The sequence below is a fragment of the Protopterus annectens genome, chromosome 4.part0 (genome assembly GCF_019279795.1).
Source record: "Protopterus annectens isolate FY-2018-M chromosome 4.part0, PAN1.0, whole genome shotgun sequence".
NCBI classification, from domain to species: Eukaryota; Metazoa; Chordata; order Ceratodontiformes; family Protopteridae; genus Protopterus; species Protopterus annectens.
This window is the reverse complement of record NC_056733.1, coordinates 757,458,205-757,483,949: the sequence shown is the minus strand read 5'-3', so window position 1 is coordinate 757,483,949 and position 25,745 is coordinate 757,458,205. Positions and strand designations below refer to the sequence as shown.

Below are 25,745 nucleotides of genomic sequence, written 5' to 3'. Positions count from 1 at the left end.
CATCATAAATTGAAACATTCCTATGATTTCAGGCCTTATCTTGTATTTTCCTTTTAATCTTGTTGGCTCTCAGTTTTAAAACTGGTAGAAGGGACATGTGGTCATTCAACCCAGGGGGTGTGTTGGAATCAAGTCTTAGTTGCCAAATAAGCTCCCTATAACTGAGTTGATTCTCCCAGTCACCACCTCTACTGTTTTTTGACACCTTTTCCAAAACCCAGAATTTGTAGGTGGCCTGTTCACAACTTAGGGTATGCCTATAAAGGGCATTAGTTTCCTTCTTCCTGGTAATATCATATGTGTGTTCATATACCCTTTGGCGCAGATGCCTCTCAGTTTTCCCTACATAATGTGCCCAACAGACAGTACAATATGCTAAATACACTACTCCACTGGTATAACATGTACAGTAACCTTTTCCTTTTAATACAAAATTAATGGTGGGTAGTTTAATTTCATCCGTGTTAACCATAAATGCACATTGGTGGCACTTACCACAGCGGTATGTACCCTTTCTTTTGTTGTTATCTTCCCCTTGCCACTTTCTCTCAAAAATAGTTTTTAAATTTGCCCCTTTTCTAAAACTATAACGTATACATCTGTCAAATATGCCTACACTGTTAGGCATACTCTTAAACATATTCCAGGTCCTATTAATGACCTTTTTTATTAAATTAGTGTTTACACTGTATGTCATAACCAAAAAAGGGGTTTCTGAGGTTGTTTTAGGTGTTACACAATCAATGTCCTCCAAGTTATTTCCCATAATAGTGTGCTCACTCGCTCTCTCCGTGTTTAGTAAGGGAACATATTTCGTCCCCGATCCCTGTAGACTGAGAGACTCTGCCTTAAGTTAATGGGAACAGCAAGCCTTTCCCCAGCAGTTTTTCAGGCAGCTGGTGCAGTGAAAAGGAGAATAAAACTGTACGGTAGACAATTTTATGGAACTTCAGACAAAAATTTCTTATCAGTTCTGCATAGGAAGATAAATGCAAATCAAAATAAGATAATGACCAGTCAGCCATAACAGTGTATTTCATCTGAATCTCTCTTTAACCCAGCCCCACAGCTGCTTGCCCACTAACCCCAAGAGTATTGCATTCAAGTCTCACACTGACAGTATTATAAAGAAGACAAAAAACTTGCCTTATACTATCACAGCTGTTGATCACCACAAGTGGGCTACCTTTAATTGTAATATTTTTGGGTGTACTGCTCCATGCTTCCAGGCTGAGACCATTAGTCCCGATTACAGCCAGAATGATTATATTTTGATAGTTATCAGAGCATGTAAAGAATTTTGGCCTTTTATACCATATACAATGTGACTTCATATCCTTGATGGCCATCTGCTATGTCCTGGATAACATCTACTGTAATACAGAAAAAGATTTACTGATGGGTGTGGTTTTGTGGACAATGTATGGGCTTGGGGGAATGTCCAGTTAGATTTTTTTAATTTACTTTATTTGACTGTGTTAGCCCCACTAGGCATGGTTTTATTTTCAGCGGTACCTGAGGTGGTATTCATTCTGACCAGGGGAAGTTTGGCTAGGACATTGGGTATTTTTTTGATAATTCCATGGGATCATTTGCATCTGACTGAGCTCCCACCAACTCTGACAGATGGTAAATTTTGAAGTTGTCTGAAGCATGACGTGTTCAGGAGTGTTGCAGCCCCTTTAAGCTGTCCTGCAGTGTCAGTGCTGTTAATGCTCCTAGACTAAGAACAAAGCCCATAACCTTTTTATCTTCTCAGCACATAAGACGTGTGCTAACCTGTTGAGCTATTGACACTGCTAGGTCAACAGTTAGCAAAAGGATAAGACCTTTAATGGTGTGTGGGTTAAGGGTATCTTGGGGACTGGGCATATTTAAGGCGGGACTCCTAATACTTGCATTTGTTTTCACTTTTCGTAAGTGATCAGGTTTTGGTCCTCTTCAGCCTGATTATAACTAAATGCAAATAACCTGATTTTGCTTAGGGGTGCTCAGCACTAAAGTATCAAAGAACCATCAAAAAGAATTTAGTAAGCTCTACTGGTTTTCAGACAGTAACTCTGTTCTTTGACGCCCTGAAAAACTGGATGAAGCTGGGTGATTTGAAGATGTTTCATTTGAGCAATAAATTTGATATTGGTTAAAACTTGATTTCTTTTTAACACCTTTATTGAATTATCACTTGATGTAGACAGACATACATTTATATAAAATAAAACAAACCATGTTGATATGTTCAGTTACAAGCATTATACATCACATACATGCTTTTTTACAACTATCCAATCCAAAAATCACATAAACATGCCGTCCCTTAAAGCCCACTCCTCCTCCAGAAAAGTTATTCTGCATGTATTGTTCTCACAGTTTCCATTTTTTTCTATGTAGTTTGCTCCTGTCCCTTTCTAAAGATCCCACTTCCATTTTTTTTTTATCTTTTACAGTATTCACTACTTCAGATACAGTTTGTTTAGACTTTCCATGAGATTCATTAATGCCTACACCATTCTGAGTGAACAGATAACACAAAATTCACACATTTCTCCTAATTTTAGTTATCCTACTGATTTTTTTGCAGGCTTGTATATCAAGGGAGATTCATAAAGTTACCACAGAGTGTAGATGTAATCTTTCTGAGTAACTAGAAAAAAAGAGTGATAGGGTGTTCTTAAATACGTATCGCATATACAGTGTGCGCACTTGGTGTAGATGTTAATGAATCTGGCCCTTTGATTTCCATTTTCTAATTGTTTTTCTGGCAGCCACCAGAATTAAACTTAACAAGGCCTTACTCTGTGTCCAGGTTGTTCAGATCCTGTATCCCAGCTAAATAAATAATTAATTTCCTTAGTTGCACCCATTTGTACACTCAATATTTCTGACAGAATAGTCTGTAGGGAATTTTAAAGTCTGCCAACTAATTACACTCCCAAAACATACATTTCCAGTTACCTCTTTCTTCCCCATCACACCTCCGATACTTTCCATGTACCTGAGGAAAAATTCTTTGGAGCCTGCTTGGGATATGAAAATACCTATGGAAACACTTCCAAGCCAAAACCCTAAAACTTCTAGACTTTTATTCATATTTGGGAGCCATACCTATGTCCTCCCATTGCTTCCTTGTGAATTGCTTACGCAGTCTCTCTTCCCAATCTTTTCTAACCTTTTGTGACTGATTTCTGTAGTTATCATGCAGTATTTTATATACCCTGCTAATTATCTTTTTTAACAGCAGATTATATTCTAGATTCAACTAAAAACTACACTACAGCAGGTCTCTCGTGCGGGATTCCCCTATCCCCTTTTGTTTGCCTGTAGTCTGATATCAGTCCCTGATAGGGAAGGCAGTCTTCTAGCCTGTACTCCAAACATGGTCTTGGCCTCTTCCCATTCTGTTACCTTTCTCTCTCTTAATTATTTGCTTCCAGTACCTTGGTTCCTTTGCCAGTTTTCTCCAATAGATTCTAGCCTCCACTTGCCTGTTTTCTGTAAGACTAATTACATTAATCCCTGTTGGCAAAATCTCATTTCTCCACTGGCTTAATTTTTAGAATACTTTCTGCTACTTTATGAATATAATGTGTATGGCTGCTGCTGTTCTTTTTAAGGGTCTGCTCCTAGTCCCATTCTTTCCTTATTTCTTAAATTCCCCCCTGCTTCATCATCACTTTCCACTTTTTTTTTTTTTTAATAAGTTTTCACTTGTGTTCTGTATTTGAGCCTTAACTGAGTAGCTCTAAAATATCCTTTGAAATCAAGTAATCCTAAACCACCTTTTCTATTGAAAGGATCAACGTATCCAACTTGACCCTTGCTCTCTTTCTCTCTCCTCCTCACAGATGAAATCCTCCAACCTTTTATTAGTTAATGTCCACAACAACTTCTTTAGTTGATAAAAATATGCCTGACATGTATAAAACTTAAAGGAACTAAAAATATTTTCACTACTTGTATCTTGCTTTCATATCCATAAACAAGGGCTTCCAATTTCTCAGGTTTTGTAACCTTAGCTGACATAACAGAATCCTTTTTAATTCATACTCCTAAGTACTTCAGTTTTATCATGTCCCCATAAATATGGGTATTGCTGCATCAATTCATGTGAGGATACATTACTGCGCAGCAATGTTTTGTCTGCATTAATTTTATAACCTGAAAAAGAACTTTAAACTATCTCAGAGTGTTTCATGACACTGAGATGTCCTTTTCTGTTTTATCAGGTACAAAATATCGTTTGCAAATTGTCATTTTTTCTCTATTACCAAACCAGTTCTATCCTTGAATTTCTAAGTCTTATTTCCTTTGCCAGTGGTTCTAAATGTAATGCAAATAACAAAGGGGAAAGAGGATGCCCCTGCATTGTTCCTGTATTCAGACACAACTGATAAAGAGGGGGACCTTCCCACTTTAATTTTTGCCTCCAGTCCCTGATATATCCTCCTTAACAATCTTATTGTATCGGGGAATGCAAATACTTCCATTGCCCTATTCATAAAATCCCAGCTTACTCTGTAGAATACTTTCTCTGTGTCAAGACCCACCAAGAACAGCAGTATTTCCATACATTTCTACTTTCATGTGGATCAGTATTTTTCTGTTAATGTTGTCAAATGTTTGTCTCCTCTGTACAAAAATTTAGTGACCTATATTTATCAGTTTTGGCAACACCTTTGCCATTCTTTTAGTTATTATAGACATATATGCTTTATAATCATGTTTACAAATTGAAATGGACCTATATGAAGCTGGGTCTGATGGGTGTTTACTGTCTTTAGGTATTATGGCTACCAGAGATTTCTTCCAGGTTATTAGTGCTTGCTTTTCCTTTTAAAATACCGTTAAACAAAACCTTCCAAATCTTTATCACTTTCTTCACTCCTAACTTCCCTTCCACAGGAATACCATCTACTCCTGGAGACTTTCCTTCAGTATGATTGTAAGTCACCTTTTTTATCTCATTTCATCCTATCAACTATTAATCGTTGAGCATCATCTACCCTCTAACCTTGGCATCTTAAGTCTTCCATAAAATATTTCCATTTCTACTTTTTATTTTTAAATTCCAGTTTCATTTTATCCCAGTTAGTATCTATAACTTCTGAAGGTATTTCTATTTTTCATAATTTCCACTATCCATACCTTAAATTCTTCTCTTTTTAACAGGTAGTTGGGGAAAACGACAGTGTCTTATTTTTACTTCATTACCCTGCATTTCTGTCTTGGTTATTAGCACACGATCTGAAATAGTTATTGGATATGTCAAAGCTTTCACTTAAATGCACATGTTCCTGTGAAATATAAATTCTATCTAGTCTAGCCCAGTTGTTGTACACTTATGAATAATACGTAAATTCTGTCCATATTCCTCCTTCTGAATTCACATTTTCCATACCAAATATTTTCATATAGTTCATCAGAAATCTACCCTTTTTTGTTATATTGTCCCTTCTAGGTCCCCCTGATAAATTCTCACTATTGCAAACCACATTCCATTCCCCACCCATAAATAATAATCCCTGCTGAAAGTTGATCATCTCTCCCAGAATTTTCTTAAGCTCTGTAATGGCAGTTTTTGGTGGAATATAAGTACCAGTAGCCCCTTAGTACCACAAATCTGCCATTTTGTCTTTTTTTTCTTTCATCTGTCACTATTGGGGCCTCTAGCAATTAGTATAGTTACTCTCTTTTCCTCTGTCACTGATATTCTGCTGAATATCCATTCTGAAATCCTCTCTTGGTCAAATTCACATGCTCGTTTCTTTAGAAATGTCTCCTGCAGCATTGCTATTTGCACTTGCAATCCATAATGTAATTCAGTACTCTTTCCTTTTTATCTACACCTGTAAGGCCATACACTTTTGATGGTAATATGGACAGCATAGCCATTATGATAAAAATCCATTGTTCCCACCTTTTATACCTGACAGTTTTTATGACTATGTATTCCCAGCTTTTGTTCCATGTATATAGTAATGTTTGGCAGGCTGATCTTTTGTACAGCTATCTCCATTTGAAACAATCTCAAGTTTTTCAAGGTGTTTTGTTTTAATAAAAACCCTCAAAAACTAAATAGAAAACACCCCCATTCCCTATTAATTTGTAACAAATGCACAAAACTTTCAAAACTATGTACATCTTCAAAGTATGTTTAAGCCTCCATAAGGGAGTAGTTGTCCCAAATTGATAGCTGCACCTACAGGCATCATCTGTCCTAAATTGAAGGTTACTCATGCTGAGTACATGCTACACCCTTAGCTCCCATTTACACTGATTGTTTTCTGTTCTTTTCTTGTCTGTCTTCCCTTCTCAGATATAAAAACAGCTTGTATGCTTTCAGAAAACATTAACTTTTAGCCTTAACAAAAAGTGCAGTGTTCTGTTAACTGCATTAAAATATTAAGGCTAGTGAGGTTGTTACCACTTATTCACTTTCCATAATTTCAAACTTAATTTTTTCACTGAACTGTTTGCCATTGTACTTTTACATTTTGCATTTTCCTCATCAAAAAATACTTTTTTTGAGTTCTCTGGACTAACTGCTTGCACCTGCAGATAGCTTGTCTCTATGGAAATGCACTCAGCAATGAGTCTGTGTAAATTTAACTCAGAAAAAAATGCACAGCTGCCGTCAGCTGCAGACATCTGGACTCCACTGAACATTTGTCAGTGGAAGACAAGCTAATATCTTTGCAGTTGTAAGAAGTTTAGCATTTTCCTGGCTTTCATCTTTAAATCCTGTGTGCTTAAATAAGCACCTGTTTGCACCTTAAATCAAAGGTAGTATTTAAACATTTACCAAGAGAGAAAATATTCTAGTTCTTCATGTAATATAGTGGATTTTTACACCCCACCTCAGCAGCACAAGATCACAGCATATGAGCATCAAACTTGCTTTTGTCCATCCTTTTTTCTCTTGGTATGCTGTAAAACATATATTTCTTACAACTAAAAATACTTGTTTACTGTAATATCTTTAACATGTGCAACAGTCACTGAAAAGACCCAGTCCTTATATTTCAAGTACCCCTGACTACACAAAACTGCTTGCTGTATATAATATGCAGTTTGTCATGAAATTTTTTTATACAAGTACTAATAAGAACAAAAATTTTTACTTACTTTTCCCCCTTTTAGTGTCCTCCAAAGCATTAATGATATAAAGATGGATCTATGCTTTACAGTTCACCCACAAGTTTAACAAAGTCAACAAAAGCCCAGTATTTTTCAGACACTTATTCTTGCAAAACCATATTTCGTAGTTGTGATAAGATGTCTTGTAGTCTTCATGTATTTCTTACTTTGAGTTGCTGGTGGTCTTCCTTTTCATCACCATTTTCCAACACCAGACTCTGGTTCAAGTCTAAAGGTATTGCTGATCTAGTCACCTGCTGTGCTCTTTTCTGTCTCTCAAGTATTTTCCTTTGGAACATTGGAAAAGGTTTCACTGGCAAATTCTATGAACTTTACCATCAGAAGAATGAGAAGCAAAGTCCCCTTCTGTTTGCTGACTCACTTTTTGTTGAATAAACTTTATTTCTTCCTTAACCTGTTCTGTGTCAGAAAATAACACTGATCCTCCAGGCAGAAACTCTTAGTCTGCAGTGAATAGTCATTTTCTACAAACACTTGGCTTTCTCCAATTTTTAATAGTTTGCCCTTCTGCCACAGTTTTCTTAGGATCAGCTGTTTCTGCTGGTATGATTGCATGCATCTTCGCTAATACATGTCTTGGCTTTCTCATGGCCAGGTTTGGAGTATATACTCAGTGTTCCCTTTCAAGTTAACAAATTCTGCTGTGGAAAAAAGCAGTCCATTTGCTTATTTGTGATTTCAGAAAATTAATACTGTCTGTTCCTTCCATTTTCTTTTGCTGTAGCGTAAAATCTCAGGTTTTCTCTGCATGCTCTGTCTTCTAACTTTACTATTTTTTTAAATAGTTCTTGAGAAACCTCATATTTAGCCAGCTTTTTCTTCATGTCGGCCTTTGCTTTTTGCAGTTTTATCAGTTCATCTGAATAGTGAATTAACTTTTCAATTTTTGCCAGCCTTTTGTTGCTTGAATGGATATATTCCTTCAATGTTTATTTTAATCGTCTCTGATTTTGATTTATTTTTTTCTTCTAAATTACTGGAAGCCATCTGTTAAATCAAAGCTGAAGCTTGAACTGCTTTTTGCTGAACATCTGCAGAACCCTTCCCAGGCAGTGTTTTCTCTTTACCTTTTCTGATTGATTTTCTTTCAGGTTTTTCAAATTTATTCTTTGCTGGCATTCAGGCAGTGTACTTACTAGCTAGTAACTGAATTTACCAAAACTTGCAGAGTTTGAAGCCCTTATCTCTCTCTTTTTTTTCTCCACACTTGGATAGCTAAAATCAAGCTATTGATCAGTGTGCAGCCATCTTGGAAGTCCAGTTAAGACATGATTTTGATCCACATCTGTCATCAGTTTCATATTAAAATTAGTGTCAGTGTCTCAAAGCAACTTGAACGGAACTAAAGACTCGTTAATTTGGTCATGCACTCCTCCGAGAGTGCCTTATTTTACTGAAGTTTAACTATACACTGCCTTTCTTTACCCTTAGGTTGTCTTACATTGCTGATTCTTCAAACTAGAGTTTAATAAGCTGTGTAGGTTAACATTTCAGTGTGAATCCTGTGAGCACTACAGTGCCTTTAATTGGAGAAAGCAAGGTGGCTTCCTGTTATTGGTCATGCCTCTTTAATGCATGCCTTACCTACAAGATTCTAGTATCAGAAGCCCCTAAAGTTAGGGAACACTGGTAAAATCCCTTGGAATCAACCATTCCAACTTGTTAAAATGATCAAAACTTGAAAACAAGTCAAAACTGTACTTCTGAAGCTTTTATCCTCTCTTTACAAATTTCAGTATTTTGTAGATAGTGGTTGATTACTGTCCTTATTTGTTTGCATACCTTAAACGTATAGATTTGACATAATGCACGAATGACAACCTTCTCGTTATTTTAACTTACTACTTTTTCTACTGCTTTCTCTGGCACAGTTATGAATTTGAAGCCATTGGTGCTATTTTTGTGCCTGTATTTGTCAATTCATTTTTGAATATGACTAAATATTTCTTTATGCGTTATCAAATAATGTGTTTTCAGGCTGGCTATGAGATGGAGAGAGAGAAAGCCCTGACCACAGCCCAGATGACCCGAGTTTGAGTAATAGCTTGATGAGGATGACCGTCTCCCAGTGACTTTCCTGTGTTGTGTAGAGGAGGAGGTTATGGTTAGATGGTTCTCTACTATGCAAGTGGAAGCTTGCTTGACACACTGAAAAGTAAGGAATGGGGGTGTGGGCTCAGTAGCCCTCAGTACTGCATAGGTAGTACTGTGCTTGCACATGAGAGCATAGCACAACTCCACAGGACACTGATACTCACTTCAGCCACCTCAGGGAGGATTTGAATTTATTAGAAAATGCCCCAGCTGTCAGTGTTACTGAGAACGTCTTGTAAGCCCTTGAGGAAGACAGGGAATTGGGATCAATGGTGATATTAACCCTCCTATACAGGTCGCGTGAGTAGCTAGTCTGGAAAGTCTGTGATGAGGATAGGCTACAGGAAATTTACTGGTTCAAGGATGGCTGGTACTGAAACATCTTTCTTGCTTGGTCGAATGATGATTCCCTCCAAATGTCTCCTGCTAAGGTTAGTGACAAGTTTGCCAATGACCGAAAAAACAAATTGATTGAGACACCTTTAAGTGAACAGCAAAATAAGCCAGCAAACTGTGATGCTGAAACCAATGTAAATCAGTATCAGCATCACAGTTTGCTGGCTTATTTTGCTGTTTTCTACATTGTGGTTCAAGCTGTGTAGTTGCCTTACATGCAGGGGCTGTCTTTTACTGTTACACCTTTAAATGAGCCTTATGATGGGCAGCTGGAGTGGCAGAAGTCATAGAAAACCTTTTTCTGTTGTGCCTTCTGCCCGGGAATATAAATAAGTAGAAATGCAAGTGACAAATGGTTACTGCATGACAGCAGCAGAAGTTAAGGCTAGTAAGCTTGATTATGTTTAAGGAAGTGTTAATGATAGTTAACAAAGGAGATTTTGATCCGCTTTTATCCCTGCTGGTTTACTGCGCATTAATCCTCATGTATTTCTTTATTTTGCCTCTCTGTTTTTCTTCAAACAGGCTGATATGATGGACCAAGATGCTGCTTTCCATCAGATCCAGGAAGCAAAGACAATGGTAGAGGAGGACTTGCAGCGGAAGCTAGAAGAATTTGAGGAACAGAGAGATCAACTTCAGAAGCTGGCAGACTCTGCTGTTGTGCTTGAACGAGAATTAGAACAGGTACAATCACTGCATCCATTAAAAAATACCTTACTACTGTTGCTTATTTCAATAATTGCACTTTACTAAAATTGGCAAGATGTCTGTGGCTTTCAGTGCAGTTGGTGTTCATAGCAATGCTAGTTCCATCTGTCATGATTTTGGAATGAGGTAAGCACATTGCAGCTGCAGTGTACCTCATGCTTTCAGAGCTGTCATTCTCTAAATCTGGATGATATCCTGTCTTGGCAGGCACCATCATTCAGTTGCTTAGTTCTAGACTGAATTACATATTTTAACAGAAAACAAGTGTTGGCTTGTTGGTAGAGATGATCCCCACCCGGATCAGGTTAACTCCTCCATATGGAAGGTACACATTTGTATAGCTGCTTGCTTGGGACCACCATAGTTTTGGCAACCAATGAAAGCCTTGCTGTGCTAAGTAAATGCTGAGCATGTAAAAAAAGAATACTTATGTATACAAAGTTATGTCAAACCCAGAGCTGTTAGACATGCTCCACCTAATGAAATCCCAAGCCCTCCGAGCTACACGCTCTAGGGACCTAAATCTTGTCACCACAATAAACAGAACATGCTGGAGGGATAGATTCCTGTTCCAGAGACTTCCCATACTTTGGAACAAACTGCCTATCTATATCAAACAAAGGTCCTCATTAGCAGTTTTCAAGAAAAATCTTGATGAAGGACATTCACCCCAGGGATCACCTCTGTGGATCTGCTTGACAGAGGCGCAGGAAAAGGGTGGCAAAAGCCAGGGTACCTTTTTGGCTAAGCATATATAGGCCCTAGGGTCAGTAGCCTAGTTACATACCTATGAACCTATGTTGTATTAATACTCTTATTAGTGGGATTTTGAGTTGAATATTCAAATAGGTGCACATTCATGGCAGCCAATGCTTTTTTTAGTCAGAAGCCTGAAGCAGGTTTAGAGAAAAATATTGAACTAAAATGAAATTTAAAAGTCCCTCTTGTTGGGCTTCAGTCTAGTAGAGGATAGGAGTACTAATTGAATTTTTCTGACGGAGTCTGATATGCAGTAGCAGTATGTTATTTCTGTGTCAGTAGTGTAGTAGCCTTTGGCTGTTGTCAGGCTCTGCAAAGGCTCTATACATTAGAGCATGGTGTCTGAGATAGTATTTCTTTAAATGAAGTTGCTACTTCAGAATGAAGGGGGAGAGCTGATTGACATATTGATTTATATTGTTTTCCATCCACCTTTCTTCTTTTTGTTGGATTACAGCATGTGATCCCTGAACACTCCTGGCCTTGGAACAACCCAAGGGTGACCTAAACACACACAGCATTGCAGCTAAGCTTGTATAAGTCCTTGATCCTTAGCATAGAGGAAGAAAGTCTTGATTGAAAGCCAGACAACCCATGGACCTGGAAGCTGGAGCAGCCAACAGAGGAAGGTGGTCTGAGTGAGCAACTAACAGCGACTTTTCCTTCTTCGCTGGTATCTAGTGGACACAGGTGCTCTAGCTTGTATCAGGAAGGACTGAAATGTTTGCATGAACTGAGCTGTACTTGAGCACAGCAGTCATATTTTGTTTCACATGCTGAAGCATGTAAAAGCTGTTGGGGCTATTTTGAGTGTTACATGAATATCTTGTTGCCATGGTGGGGATGGAGATTCAAAGCAAAATCTGATATTGTCAATTTTCATTCATTCCTCAACATGTGGGTTCGGATCCAATCCTCGGATCAGACTCTGCTGCTTTTACAGCTCATGACCTACTGCAAACTATCAAGCTCCTCCGTTTTCCCCATAATGCTGTAGTCTCCCTCCATTCCTCAGATCTCGTTTGCCCCCATTGCATATGGACGTGGTCACGGTCAGCTCTCAAGTGTTTAGTGATTTACAAAAGTGTTATTATTATTATATCTCTTTTAAATAGGTTTTCTTGTAAGCTAGTTGTTGTTGTTTGTCTTTTCAGCTTTTCCCGGTTAGGGGGTCGCAACAGCGGAACTCCGGTCCGCTAATGATTGGCAGTAGATTTTTATGGTTCAGAGTTGCCAGCCTGATGCCCAACCTTCGTCGTCTTATAACCTCCCTTATCCCTGTGAGTTTTTTTCTAGCATATTATTATACCATTGTTGGTAGTGTTTTTCATTGTCATAATCAACATGTGTGTATGCATGTGTGTGTGTATGTATGTGTGTGTGTATATATATATATATATATATATATATATATATATATATATATATATATATATATATATATATATATACACACACACACACAATATATATGTAATGTGCACTTGCTACCATTATTCTTTGCTGTGAATTCTATTATGGCTGAAAAACCTTTTGGATTCAAAAAGTGTAAGGAGTGTGGGCACAAGATTCCCTTGTCTGACACACATGGCACTTGTGTATATTGTCTGGGCCCTGCCTATTTGAAGTCCCTTGTGATATTTGCAAATTGTTCAATCTTAGGGCTTTAGTGGATAGAAAGAACAAATTGATTTTGAAGAGACTTCTCCTCGCTGGTTTTTCCAAATCACTGGCTGGAGCTCATCCCTCCAAGGCAGGCCAGAAAGAGTCAAGGTAGTGCCTTGTTGAACCTTCTGGATCTTCCACTACATCTTCAGATCCAAACAAGGAGCTGAACTGGAAGATTTCGAAATGGGTGGATCCAAAGACCAAATCTTCTGATTCAACTGCTTTGGACACAAGGTCTGCATCATCAGATCTGGTTCTATCTGAGCTGAAACAGTTCCACTGGACCTGTTATGTGTCCTCTCTGAATCCAGTCCCCTCTCTGCTACCTTTCCCCTTCTAACAGAGGCGCTGACACTCAAGCTGTCCCTCCCAAGCTGCTTCTTACTATTCTTCCAGAAGTCTTATAGAGGCAGATGTTTATAGAGTGATGATGACGTTTCTCTCGGTGCAGATACAGATGAGAGTTCTCCTGGCTCCTACCCCTCCTGGTCAGGAGACCTTCATCTGTGTTAATCCACCCATCTTGGCTCCTTCTCCGATCCTTCCTTTGGTTTCAGAGCCCTTGGATCCGAGCCTTCTAGAACTGTCTGTTAGATCTTTAGATGGTAGTGTCTTTGAATCCAATTCAGTCTGTGAGTGTACCAGCTCCGAATGTGTCAGAACTGGGTGACTCTCTGATCCGAAATGCCGTTGCCTGCTCTGAGGTGCAGGAGTAAACTCCAAAGTGGTTGGAGCCTTCTTTACCCCTTGGAGCTTCAGCATTGCACAGCTCTGCTCCAACTTCTGCCTGGTGTGGGCTGCCTTCAGGTCAGAGGGAGCTCTGTTGGCTTCCTTCTCCTGGGGGCATTCTGTCTTTGAGGTAGTAGAGAGAGAGACTATTCTGTTTTTACAGTTCAGGCAGGCCCAGCCCCCCCCCACCCCTCCGTGAATCTTCCGTCTGGTTCCCAGATGTCTTTATGCCATGAAGCCTCATCACTCTACCATACAGGGACAGCCGACCCAAAGTCTCCAGGCCACCCAAAGGGGTATTCTTATTTCTTCAAATACTTCTCTGGAACACCCCACCAAAGAAGTCCCTAGGAAGAGAAAGTACGAGAGGAGGGACTTAGACTAATTTCAGGAGTCAGTCACAGATGATACTGATTTTGATGAAGAGGAAAGGTCCCCAAAATCACCACCTGATGATGTCTCCTTTGGAGATCCTTAAACAAAGGGGTGATTGGTCTACCGATAACCCTTCCCATGAGGAATCTGTATTCTTGGAGGCATTTGAGTCTGGCCCATCTACTTCATGGTTGACTCCAACCGCCAACGAGCTACTTGAGTTGATCTCTCTGCAAGCATGAAAGGAACCAGATTCTGTTGAGCTGATCCCAAAGAGACCAGATAAGGTTCTGGCACCACCCAAGGGGAAAGAGTTTTGGAGCAAGGGAGTACCAGTAGATGCTATGGTTATAATGGCAGCCACAAATAAGGAAGTTGTGGAGCAAAGTTCTTCTGTTCATCCCCCTAACAGCCTACACTTCTGGCTGGGAGCCAGTCATTACCAATTCAGAGCACTGCCCTTTGGACTCACCACAGCCCCCAGGGAGTTCACCAAATGCATGGCAGTAGTAGTAGCCCAGTTGAGACTACACAGATTCCAAGTGTTTCCTTACCTGAATAACTGGCTCATTACCGCTCCAACCAGGCATCACTTATCAAAGTGAGAGGTTGTGTACACCAATTGTGCTCTCACCTAGGCATTACAATCAATCTGAACTAGATCCAACTCAAGTGCTAAATTTATGGGAGCCTTGTTCGACAGTATCAATGACAGCCTCCCTTCCTTTGCCAAGAGTACAGACCATAAGATTTCAAGTCAAAAAGATGATTAAAACTCTTCAGTTTCAGCCCAACTGATTCTACAGGTGTTAGGGTTGAAGTCTTCTGCCATAATTCTGGCTCCGTTGGTAAGATGCTGTATGAGAATTCCTCAATGGACCCTGTCAACTCAGTGGTCTGTTCTGTACCAGTCTTTATCCACCTAGTTCAAAATAACTCAACATGCAAAGATATCTTAGGTGGTGGATTTGCTCAGAATGGATTTTACAAGGCTAGCCATTTATACTTCCTCAACCCATGGCCATAGTGAACAAGGATGCATCCCTATTTGGGTGGAGGGGGGGGTATTTCTTTGGAAAGATAGTCCAAGGCACCTGGTCCCTAGAAGAGACCAACAAGTGTATCAGCGTCCTAGAAATGAGAGCAGTTCACTTAGAGTTACAGGCCTTTGAAGACTCTCTTCCTTCAGGCACTGTTGCAGTTCAGACAGGCAATATGTCAGTAGTCTGGTACATCAACAAACAAGGAGGAATTAGATCTTACACCTTATGTTGAAAAGCTCTGAGATTGTGGTAGTGGGTGAGCTCATCCAGTCGATTTCTTTTGGCAACTTACATTCCGGGAAGATCCAGCGTGAGAGCAGACAAATTGAGCAGGTCCATCCTATTACCTCACTAGTTGTCTCTGAACAAGGAAATTGTAGAAAAGATATTTTGCCACTGGGGCCAGCCATGCTGCAACCTGTTTGCATCTCCTTTCAACAACTAGTACAGCAGGTTCTTTGCCCTGATCCCCCCCCTTCCACCGGGGGAGTCACTGAGAGATGCTCTTCTCCACGATTGGCTCCCTGGTCTCCTTTATGCTTACCCATCCCAACTCCTCTAATTCCCAAGTTTCTTCAGAAAGCATCTTGATTGAAGAGCTCAGTCATCCTCATTGCTCTTTGTAAGCTTCGCCAGATTTGGTTCCCTTTCTTCTGGCCTCATCTAGTTTGTCCTCCTTGGATCTTGTATTATGTAACCAATTCGAGACCTTCTGTCTCATCCAACAGACATGATTCATCTGGACATTTTGGACCTAAAGATGACTGCATGGTTTCTCCAATTCCATTGATAGCTAGACAACCCAGCCCCCGTTCATCACATCCGATTGTCTTCCCACAAAGCTTCCGCTAGAAAGATTTACAAATGTAAATGGAAAATATTTGTATTTTGAGCTCAGCAGAAAGACATCAACCCCTTTTCAGTACAGTACCCAAGGTTCTTGAAATTTTGACTACTGTTTTAAATGAAGAGCAAGTTCTTCAACAGTTAAAGTGCACGTGGCTGTTATTTCTAATTGTCATGTCGGAGTTGTCGATTCTTCCTTAGCTTCATCGCCACTATGTAAGGCTTTTATTAAAATAACCTTTTTACTGAAACCTACTCCTCCTTGGGATTTGTACCTAGTCTTACTAGCCCTAACTCACAATTTGAACCAGCAGCTAAATGTGAACTAAGGATGTTAAGTTGTCAATCTCGCCTTCATTCTTGCTGGATGGGTTCGGAGCCGATCCTCGGCTCCGACTCGGCCAATACTAAAGCTCGAGAGCTTATTCCACCGGCTCGAGGCTCCCCTATATCCCACAATGCTAGGCAGTAACTACTCAGATCTCGTTTGCCGCTTAGCTGACGAGGTGCTTTCTTCTACCGGCTCTGGCAGGTTAGTGAGTTTTTCTTATCAAAAACTTAAATTTTCTACCCCTATCCTTTCTATTTAGTTCAGTTTTTAATATAGAGTATCCCTTTAGTTTAAATCGGGTCTCCCTTATGTTTGTATTCCCTTTTTATTCCCTTTTAACTTTTAGGCCTTTGGCCCACTCCTTTTTTTTTCCCCTGTCCTTTCAGTATGACTGGATTTTCATTTGGTTAAAGGGTGTGTCTGTGTGTTGTGTCTGTGTTACATACAGTCTATTTAGGATGCCTAAAGACTCCAAGGTCTCAGGCTTCAAGAAGTGTGATTCGTGCTGTCAGAAAATGTCTCTGACAGACGGTCACACTTCTTGTGTTTATTGCCTGGGACCTTTGCACCTGCAGGACTCTTGTGCTGTTTGCCATGCATTCAGCCCTAGAGTCCTGCAGGAACACAAAAACAAACTTATACTTCGAGGCTTGTTAAAGCCTGAAGGCCCCCCGACCCAGTCTGCGTCGGGGAAGCCTTCAAAGACTTCCAGGCCGTCGGCTCCAGCTTCAGAGCCATCTGCTGGGAGCATTAAGGCTGCTTCGACATCAGCTCCGGCTGGAGTCGATGTTTCGAAGTCTCAAACTGTTACCTCGGCTCCGGCCGGAGCCGAGGTTGTTAAGACTCAGTCGGCTCCGATAGTCTTATCGGAGCCACCTTCAAAGAAGAGGTCGAGGTCCCCTTCCATCGGCTCCATCCACTCGGCTCCGGGATCCCCTCTTCTGTCGGAGCGGAGCCATAGGTCTCATTCCTCTCGGTCCTCCAGACTGTCCGACCATGACTTACAAAGGGTGGTGAGTAGACTTCTCAAGTCCAAGGCACTGGCCCAAATGCTGCATAGCCCTACTCAACAGTCAGCAGCTATTCCCATCCCTGCTTCTATTCCTCCTCCGACTCTTTTGAGTTCGGAGCTGGGGCTCGTCGGAGCCGTGACTGTCGGTGCATCGGAGCAGATACCTTCCCTTTCGGCTCCGTTGTCTGCTCCAAATTCCTCCTTGGAGGGATCTCGGCGCCGAGCTTCCCTCGTCGGCTCCGAGGGGGCGAGTGGCATCAGACCCTTGTCCGACCCCATTCTCCCCCTCGGAGCGTCGGCGCTGGTGAGTTTGGCACCAACATCGTCCTCGGAGCCGTCCCTGTTGGTGCCGGGGGGTCCTTGTCTCCTCGGAGCGGGGACCTTCGGCCTTGGCTGATCGGGGTGCCTTCGAGGTCATGAGGAGCGTGCTAGACCCAGTGTCTACCCCACAGTCGGCTCCGTCAGCTCCTCCCTCTTCAGTGCCTGCGGTGGTTTCTACCCACCCCCTTGTAACAGACCGTAGAGAGCCAGCTCATCAGGTTTCCCCATTGGGAATATCCTCCTCTTCCGAGGCCTCTCCTGATCCGGTAGGAGAACCCCCTCGGAAGAGACAGTGCAAGAGGAAGCACATTGACTCCCCTGAGTCTATCACCTCTGACACTGACTTGGAGGAATCTGAAGGTTCCCCTCGGTCCCCCTCTGAGGATGTCTCTTTTGCTGACATCCTTGAAATCCTTAAACAGAGGGGGAACTGGCCCGCCCTTAACCCTTCAGAGGACGAGTCGGTTTACCTTGAGGCGTTTGGCTCTCGCCCTTCCACCTCCTGGGTGTCTCCTCCCTTTGACCCCCTCATGGAAGTGGTGGCAAGGAAGGCTTGGACGGCCCCTGATTCAGTGGAACCTACCCCAAGGAGGCCGTCAAAATTTATTACTGCCCCAAAAGAGAAACAGTTCCTATCCAAAGGTGTCTCTGTTGATGCCATGGTGGTGGCCGCAGCCACTAAGAAGGAGTTAGCTGATCCTTCGGTACCTGTCCATCCTCCTAATAAGGAGTCTAGGACCATGGACAGGTATGGTAAGCGGATGTTTTCCTCCGCGACCTTTGCCATGCGGTCGCTGAAATACTTGTCACTTCACCCGTCTCTAGAGGGATTTACTCAAGGATATGGGTGAGGCCATGCAGGATCCAACAGCTGAGGGGTTCCAAGACAAAATGAACTCCCAGTTGGCAACCCTGAATTCGATTGTCAACTCCTCCATGCGGCTTATCTCATATGCGGCTGATGGGGTGAGTAGGGCTGCAGGCACAGGTGTAGCTTTACGACGTCACGCCTGGATGCGGCTTTGCAGTTTTGCAGACCCTTTCAAGGCGTCCTTCACCAATTCCCCCTTTGATGGCTCAACGTTGTTTGGACCTCAGGTGAAGGATACATTGACTAGGTGCGAGCAGGAAGGTAAGACTCTCTCTGCCGTGGGAGTCCGTTTTTCTACCCCTTCTAGACCTTATCCCAAAGGTCAGAGGGAGGGGGGGATGTGGTTCCGCAAACCACAGGGAGTCTTATCTGACGCACAAAGTCGATTCCCCTCTAGAGGCAGAGGGGGGAACAATAATATACTTTGCCTCAGGGGCAGAGGTGGTCCGCAAAACCAGGGTAGCAGAGAAACTTTCTCTGATAAACCCTTTCAGCATCCCTGAGGAGCTGCCCGGCTGTCCACCTTCGGAGGCAGTCTGGGGAAGATTATCACTGTACCCAAAAGCCTGGCTTTCCCTCACTCAAGACAAATGGGTACAGTCGATCATATCAGAGGGTTACAAAATCCCCTTTATTCATATCCCATCCCAACCCAAAGGATCCCTTCCAGACGTTCCACCCAGTCTAAGGGAACAAGCAGCATTAGAAATATCAAAGCTGCTGTCAAAAAGAGCTATCCAACCAGTCCCAGCAGACCAGCAAGGATCCAGAATCTACTCCAAATTCTTTTTGGTACCAAAAAAAACAGGGGACTGGAGACCAATACTGGATCTCAGCAAGCTAAACAATTATGCCAAAAAAACAAAATTCCGGATGGTCATGCTACAGTCCATACTATCCTTCTTGGGTCAGGACAATTGGATGTGCTCGATAGACCTTCAGGATGCGTACTACCATATCAAAATGCACAGACGCTCCAGGAGGTTTCTCCGCTTCAGGCTGGGAGCCAGTCACTACCAGTTCAGAGCCCTGCCCTTTGGTCTCACTACAGCCCCCCGAGTGTTTACCAAATGTATGGCAGTGGTCGCGGCTCACTTGAGACGTCAAGGATTCCAGGTGTTTCCATATTTGGATGACTGGCTCCTTACCGCCACCACCAGGCATCAACTGCTTCTATCCAGAGACTTCACCATCCAAACTTGCCAAGCTCTAGGCATTTCAATAAATTTCGAAAAATCTGCCTTGTCAGTCTATTACCTTTATAGGCGCTACCTTAGACACAGTTCATCTTTCCGCCAGACTAACAGAGCAAAGAGTATTAGATATCTGCAAACAAGTTTACCTTCTACTTCAATGCAACAAGATCAAAGCCAGGGTAGTCTTGAAGGTATTGGGACTCATGGCAGCTACTATAACACTTCTCCCCTTAGCTCGTTTTCACATGCGGATCCTCCAGTGGATGCTATTTTCTCAATGGTCCTTCCAACAGCTCCCGATGTCTCGCATCATCCTACTAACTCAATCATGCAAGAATCACCTGTCTTGGTGGATCACATCACCTCAAGTTCTCCAGGGCAGACCCTTCACCCCCCCCAATCGCTATGGTGACGACGGATGCCTCCCTGATCGGGGGGGGGGCATTATCAGGGCAGGACAGTCCAGGGCACGTGGCAATCTTTCGAGTGCCACTTGCACATAAATGTCTTAGAGATGAGAGCAGTGCTTTTAGTGTTGCAAGCCCTTCAGGACTCTCTTCCCACAGGGACTATTGCAATTCAGACGGACAACATGTCCGTAGTGTGGTACATCAACAAACAGGGCGGAATCAAGTCCTACCCCTTATGTCGAGAGGCACTCAGACTTTGGCAGTTGGCGATTTCTTCTCAGCGTTTTCTGATAGCAACGCACATTCCTGGGAAGTCCAACGTGATTGCGGACAAGTTGAGCAGGGCTATTCTCATGCCTCACGAGTGGTCTCTAAAAAAAATCAGTGCTGGAAGAAGTCTTTCAAAGATGGGGCCAGCCTTGCTGCGATCTTTTTGCTACTCCCCAAAACAGCAAGTGTCACAACTTCTTCACCCTCTTCCCTTTACCAGGCCAACCCACTAGAGACGCTCTAGTCCACGATTGGCCCCGGGGACTTCTGTATGCTTTCCCCCCCTTTCCACTGATCTCTCAATTAATTCAGAAAGCTATCACCTCGAGAGTCACCATGATCCTCATTGCCCCTTACTGGCCTCGACAGATATGGTTTCCGTTCCTCCATCATTATCTCTTGGAGCAGCCTTGGCATCTGGACCCAGTGCCAGATCTGTTGACCCACCAGTCGGGCCAGCTGCACCACTCCCTCCAATCTCTCAACCTCACAGAGTGGTTTCTCCGATTCCTACCCTAGCCAGGCTTCCCTTAATCTCTCATTCAGTCCGTAACATCCTGATAGCCTCACACAAGTCTTCTACCAGAAGGATTTACAACAGTAAGTGGAAACGTTTTTCCTTCTGGGCAGCATCAAAAAATATAGACCCCTTCACTGCACCTATCCAGTCTATCCTAGACTTCCTGGCAGAGCTCTTTCATTTAGGCTCTTCCTCATCTACCATTAGAGTACAACTAGTTGCTATATCTAACTTTCATGTAGGTGTCTCGGACTCCAGTATCATGTCCCATAAACTCTGCAAAGCCTTTTTAAGAGGTGTCTTTTTGCTCAAGCCCTCAATCAAAGATCCCCGACCTCAGTGGGACTTGAATTTGGTCATAGCATCCTTGATTCTCCCCCCCTTCGAACCTGCGGCTTCATGCCCTCTTAAGTTACTCTCATGGAAAACACTTTTTCTAGTAGCCATAACATCAGCTAGAAGGGTATCTGAACTTCATGCTCTTTACAGTCATCCTCCTTACTTAGTTTTCCATAAAGACAGGTTGCCCTCCAGACTAATCCGTCCTTCTTGCCTAAGGTTTCCTCTGAGGCAAACCTAAACCAGACAATTGATCTCCCCGTCTTCTTCCCTGATTATTCCAACAGGTCAGAACAAAAGTTACATTTTCTAGATGTTCATCGCCAACTTAGATATTATTTAGACAGGACTAAACAGTTCAGAAAATCTGATCAGCTCTTCCTGTCTTATGCGGAAGGGAAATTGGGCCTTCCAGTTACTAAAGTGTCCCTTTCAAGATGGCTTACCTCAATAATTACCTTTATCTATGAAATCAGACATCAAAAACTGCCTTCAAGACCTAGAGCTCATTCAACTAGGGCATTAGCTACATCTGTAGCTTTTCAGGAAAGACTACCAATAGATTCCATTTGTGCAGCAGCCACTTGGGCTTCTCATACCTTTATCTTGCATTACAAATTGGATATGGCCTCCAGAAACTGTGCCAACTTTGGTTCTACTGTTCTCAAGAGTCTGTTCCGATAGGCCACCCGGGGTAAGGTGCTAGGGACGCGGTCCCATCCAGCAAGAATGAAGGCGAGATTGACAACTTAACATTAAGAAGTTATGTACCTACCATAACGTTCCATGTTAGTTGTCTTCTCGCCTTTCTTGCGTCCCACCCTCCTTCCCCCTAGCCTGGACATACCGATAGGAATTTTTGGGATCTTCCATTGGGGTTTTCCTTCCCACATGTTCTACCACCTCTATTCTCCCATTTATGTTTGTGGTAGCTTACCTACAGGTTTATGTATATAGAGGTGGGTTCCTTTTCTCTCTTCTCCATTCTATGGAGACCAGAAATGCTTGGTTTTAGCTATCAAACGAGATCTGAGTAGTTACCGCCTAGCATTGTGGGATATAGGGGAGCCTCGAGCTGGTGGAATAAGCTCTCGAGCTTTAGTATTGGCCGAGTCGGAGCCGAGGATCGGCTCTGAACCCATCCAGCAAGAAAGAAGGCGAGAAGAAGACAACTAACATGGAACGTTATGGTAGGTACATAACTTCTTATTTTTAACTTGGAACACAATATTCATGATAGCTATTACATCAGCTAGGAGAGTTTCAGAACCGCATGCCTCCTCTTTTAAACCCCCTTATTCGTTTTTTTATAAAGGTAGAGTATGTTTACAAACCAATCCATCTTTCTTTCTAAGGTGGTGTCAAGATCCAACATTAATCAATCCATTAACCTTCCAGTCTTCTTCCCAAATGTCTCTAATAAAGGGGAATACGTTTTGCATTTGTTGGATGTTCACAGACAGTTATGTTTTTGTCTGCATAGAACTGACAAATTCAGAAAGTCAGATCAGTTTGTCTCCTTTTCAGAATTAAGACTGGGTAAGCCAGTTACAAAAATATCTTTAAGTGGCTAACTGATTGCATTTCTTTTATCTACAGTAAATTGGGTTTGTTCCTGCCCAGACCTTTGAGCTCATTCAGCTAGATGCATGGCAACCTCTTCAGTATTTCCATCCAGATATTCCATGGATGATATTTGTGCTGCAGCCACTTGGGCTAATCCTCATACTTTTATTGCCCATTACAAATTCGATCTGATCTCTAGGGGAAAGAGCAGCCTTTGGCTCAACAGTACTCAGAATATCCTTAGAGTCCACTCAGGATTCAGGTAGCCACGGACTCTGTTCCACATGTTGAGGAATGAATGAAAATTGACATAATCAGATAAAGAAGGTATGCACTCACTATAACGTTCATTCTCTGTTGTCCATTTTCATTCTTCCTCAATTTCCCCTCCCTCCACCCCCCTGTGATTTATTGTTTGACTCCTGGAAGACCGAGAGGAAACCAGAGGAGCCGATGTTCTTCTTTTTGAGCTCCAGTTAGTGGTTTCTCATATAAACATTGTTATTTAGAAATAATAAACAGCAAACAATATCTGAGGAATGGAAGGGGACTACAGAATTATGGATAGGCCACAAGCTGTAAAAGTGACTGAGTTGGATCTGAGGATCTGATCTGAACCGACATGCTGAGGAAGAATGAAAATGAACTGAAGAGGTGGAGACTAGTGTAGTGTGCGGTGCAAGTCTCCAAATCCAATAGGAATCCAGAGAAAAAACAAACAAGTATTTATTTACAAAATAAGATGAAGCACTTTCAGCCTTACAAGTCAAGGATTTCATTAGAATAAATAAAAAAAAAAGCCTAAAAGACAATTAAATGCTATTTTCAAACCAAACATCACTTGCTTATTGGTTAATACCGAATAGTTTAATTAGTCTGAGTTAAATCTCACTAACTCCTCCTGTTAAAGAACTACTACTATTAGACTGTTTGTAAACATGACAGTGGGTTTAAGCTGTTCAAGATCTTAAACTTTTTGTGGACATTCCACCTAGATGAAAAAAGATTCAAAATAAAAATACGTACAGACAAAAACACATAAGAGTCAAAAGAAACCACAAAGTGTTAGGTATTATGTTAATTAAGAAAATCATTTTCTACCCATTTTATAACCTACCTGTATGTAATTTCAACACAGGATTAATACTAATATACTCAGTCAAACCTGGGGGTAAAGGCATTGAGTCAAAAGTGCCATAAGAGTTTATTATATTCCAAGTGGCTTTCCCAATCCCCTCCCCTTGGAATAATGTCAACTAGTTCTAAAATTCTGACTAAAATTCAGTATGTGTCATATTCAGTAAGGTATATTAAAAAGGCATTGTTCACATTTTTGCTCTGGATACTGTAATAATGCTCTTAAATTTGTTTTCTTAATGTTTCAGTTTTTCCTACGTAGAATTTATTACATTTTGAGCCTAGAACTAAGTAAACTAGCCCCTTACTCCCACAGTTTCCTCTTTTGAAGTGCACCTTAGTTTTTAAGGCACTGTTAAGGGCTAGGTGCTCAGCCTGTAAGATATATGTACAGTGATAACATATCCCACGTTTTTTGGTTCCATGTCCAACTCCAGCATCAGGGTGTAAACCCCTCTCGTAGAGGCTTTTCAAGTTCTGACCCATTTTAAAAATAAATTTTAGGCTGGGTCCTACAATCATCTCAGACTATAGGGAATGTTTAAACATATTCCAATGTTTGCTAATAATCTCTTTAACTCTATCAGATGCGTAATTAAATTCAACCACCATGGCTCTTTCAAAGTCCTTGTTACTGCTTTTTTCTTTTAATAGGCTGTTACCATCAATTCCCATATCTAGCAAGGGCAGGTACTTCCTACCCCAATTGCTGAGAAAGTTCACTAGGATGTCTTGTAATAACCATTGTGGGTCTCCTCTGTCAAGGAACATGGATGAGACCTTTTAGCTCAGGTGCCAGATCATCTTTATTAGAGGGTTTAAATAGTGGATAGCTTTTCTATCAGAATGGTAAGTGAATTTCAGAAAAGTAATGCTCTTGTTTAAAGAGTTGGCATAAATGGGGGTGCAAGCTGCAGTCCACCCTTTAGGCTGATTGTGGCAGTCAGGGACTCTAAAACTCACCCTATAGCTGTTTTCATTGACAGAACTTTAAAATTAATTTTGAGAACAAGAACTCGTATGTTGAGAGACTTCTAGGACAGTTAAGCTAGACTCACCCCTAATTTAGCCAGACCTTCAGTCACATTCTTAACAATCGCCGTAGTAGATTTATTCCACTAGGTGAAAGTTTAAAACTTCTAAGATAGTCTGTCCACCTTCAACCCTTTAAGGACTGAACAAGTCAACCTTACTGTAGCTTTAACTTCCATGGTGTTAGAGAACAACTTTTTGTACTTCAAAGAGGAAACCTTTAGACAATTTAAGGGTATAGCAATGGGTGCTGCTTGTACCCCCATTTATGCCAACCTGGTTTTGTTAGCATGAGAGAAAGCTTTGGTTCAGAATTTCACAAATACTCGACCTTAAGATTTTTGGATGACATCTTCACTCTTTGGGATGTCTGGAAGATGACATCCCAAGATTTGTAGAACATTTAAACAAGCTCACTTTTCTGAAATTTTCTTCCCATTTTGATAGAAAAAATGTTCACTACTTACACACTACCATTGAGTTGACTGAGAAGGGTTTTAAATCAAAAATCCATTGTAAACCCACCTTTAACAACACATAACTTCCATTTGTTAGTGGCCACCCTTTCTCACAAAAAGTGTAGTCAAGGATCAGTGTATAAAGGTGGCCAGGATGACCTCTAATAAAGATGATCTGGCACCTGAATTAGAAAAGGTTGCATGCATGTTCCTTGACAGAAGGATACCCACAGTGGTTATTGCAGGATACCCTAGGAAACGTCCTCAGCGAATGGGTTAGGAAGTACATACCCTTGCTAGATATGGGGACTGATGGTGATAACCTATTCAACAAAGAAAAAAGCAGTAACAAGGACTTTGAAAGAGCCATGGTGGTTGAATTTAATTATGCATCTGATAGAGTTAGAGATTATTAGTAAAAATTGGAATATGCTTAAACATTCCCCTGAGTTTGAAAGTATTGCAGGACCCAGCCCAAAATGTATTTTTAAAACGGGTCAGAATTT

General features: G+C 41.6%; 1 protein-coding gene across 2 annotated transcripts in view; it reads left to right on the top strand.

Moving 5' to 3' along the window:
* GOLGA3 (golgin A3) overlaps positions 1 to 25,745 on the top strand; it is a 1,508,539-nt gene that overhangs the window by 851,713 nt on the left and 631,081 nt on the right. For both annotated transcript variants that reach the window (XM_044068715.1, XM_044068714.1), the window contains exon 10: positions 10,171 to 10,332. In XM_044068715.1, coding sequence (XP_043924650.1) covers positions 10,171 to 10,332 — 162 coding nt within the window. The remainder of the gene's footprint in view (positions 1 to 10,170; positions 10,333 to 25,745) is intronic.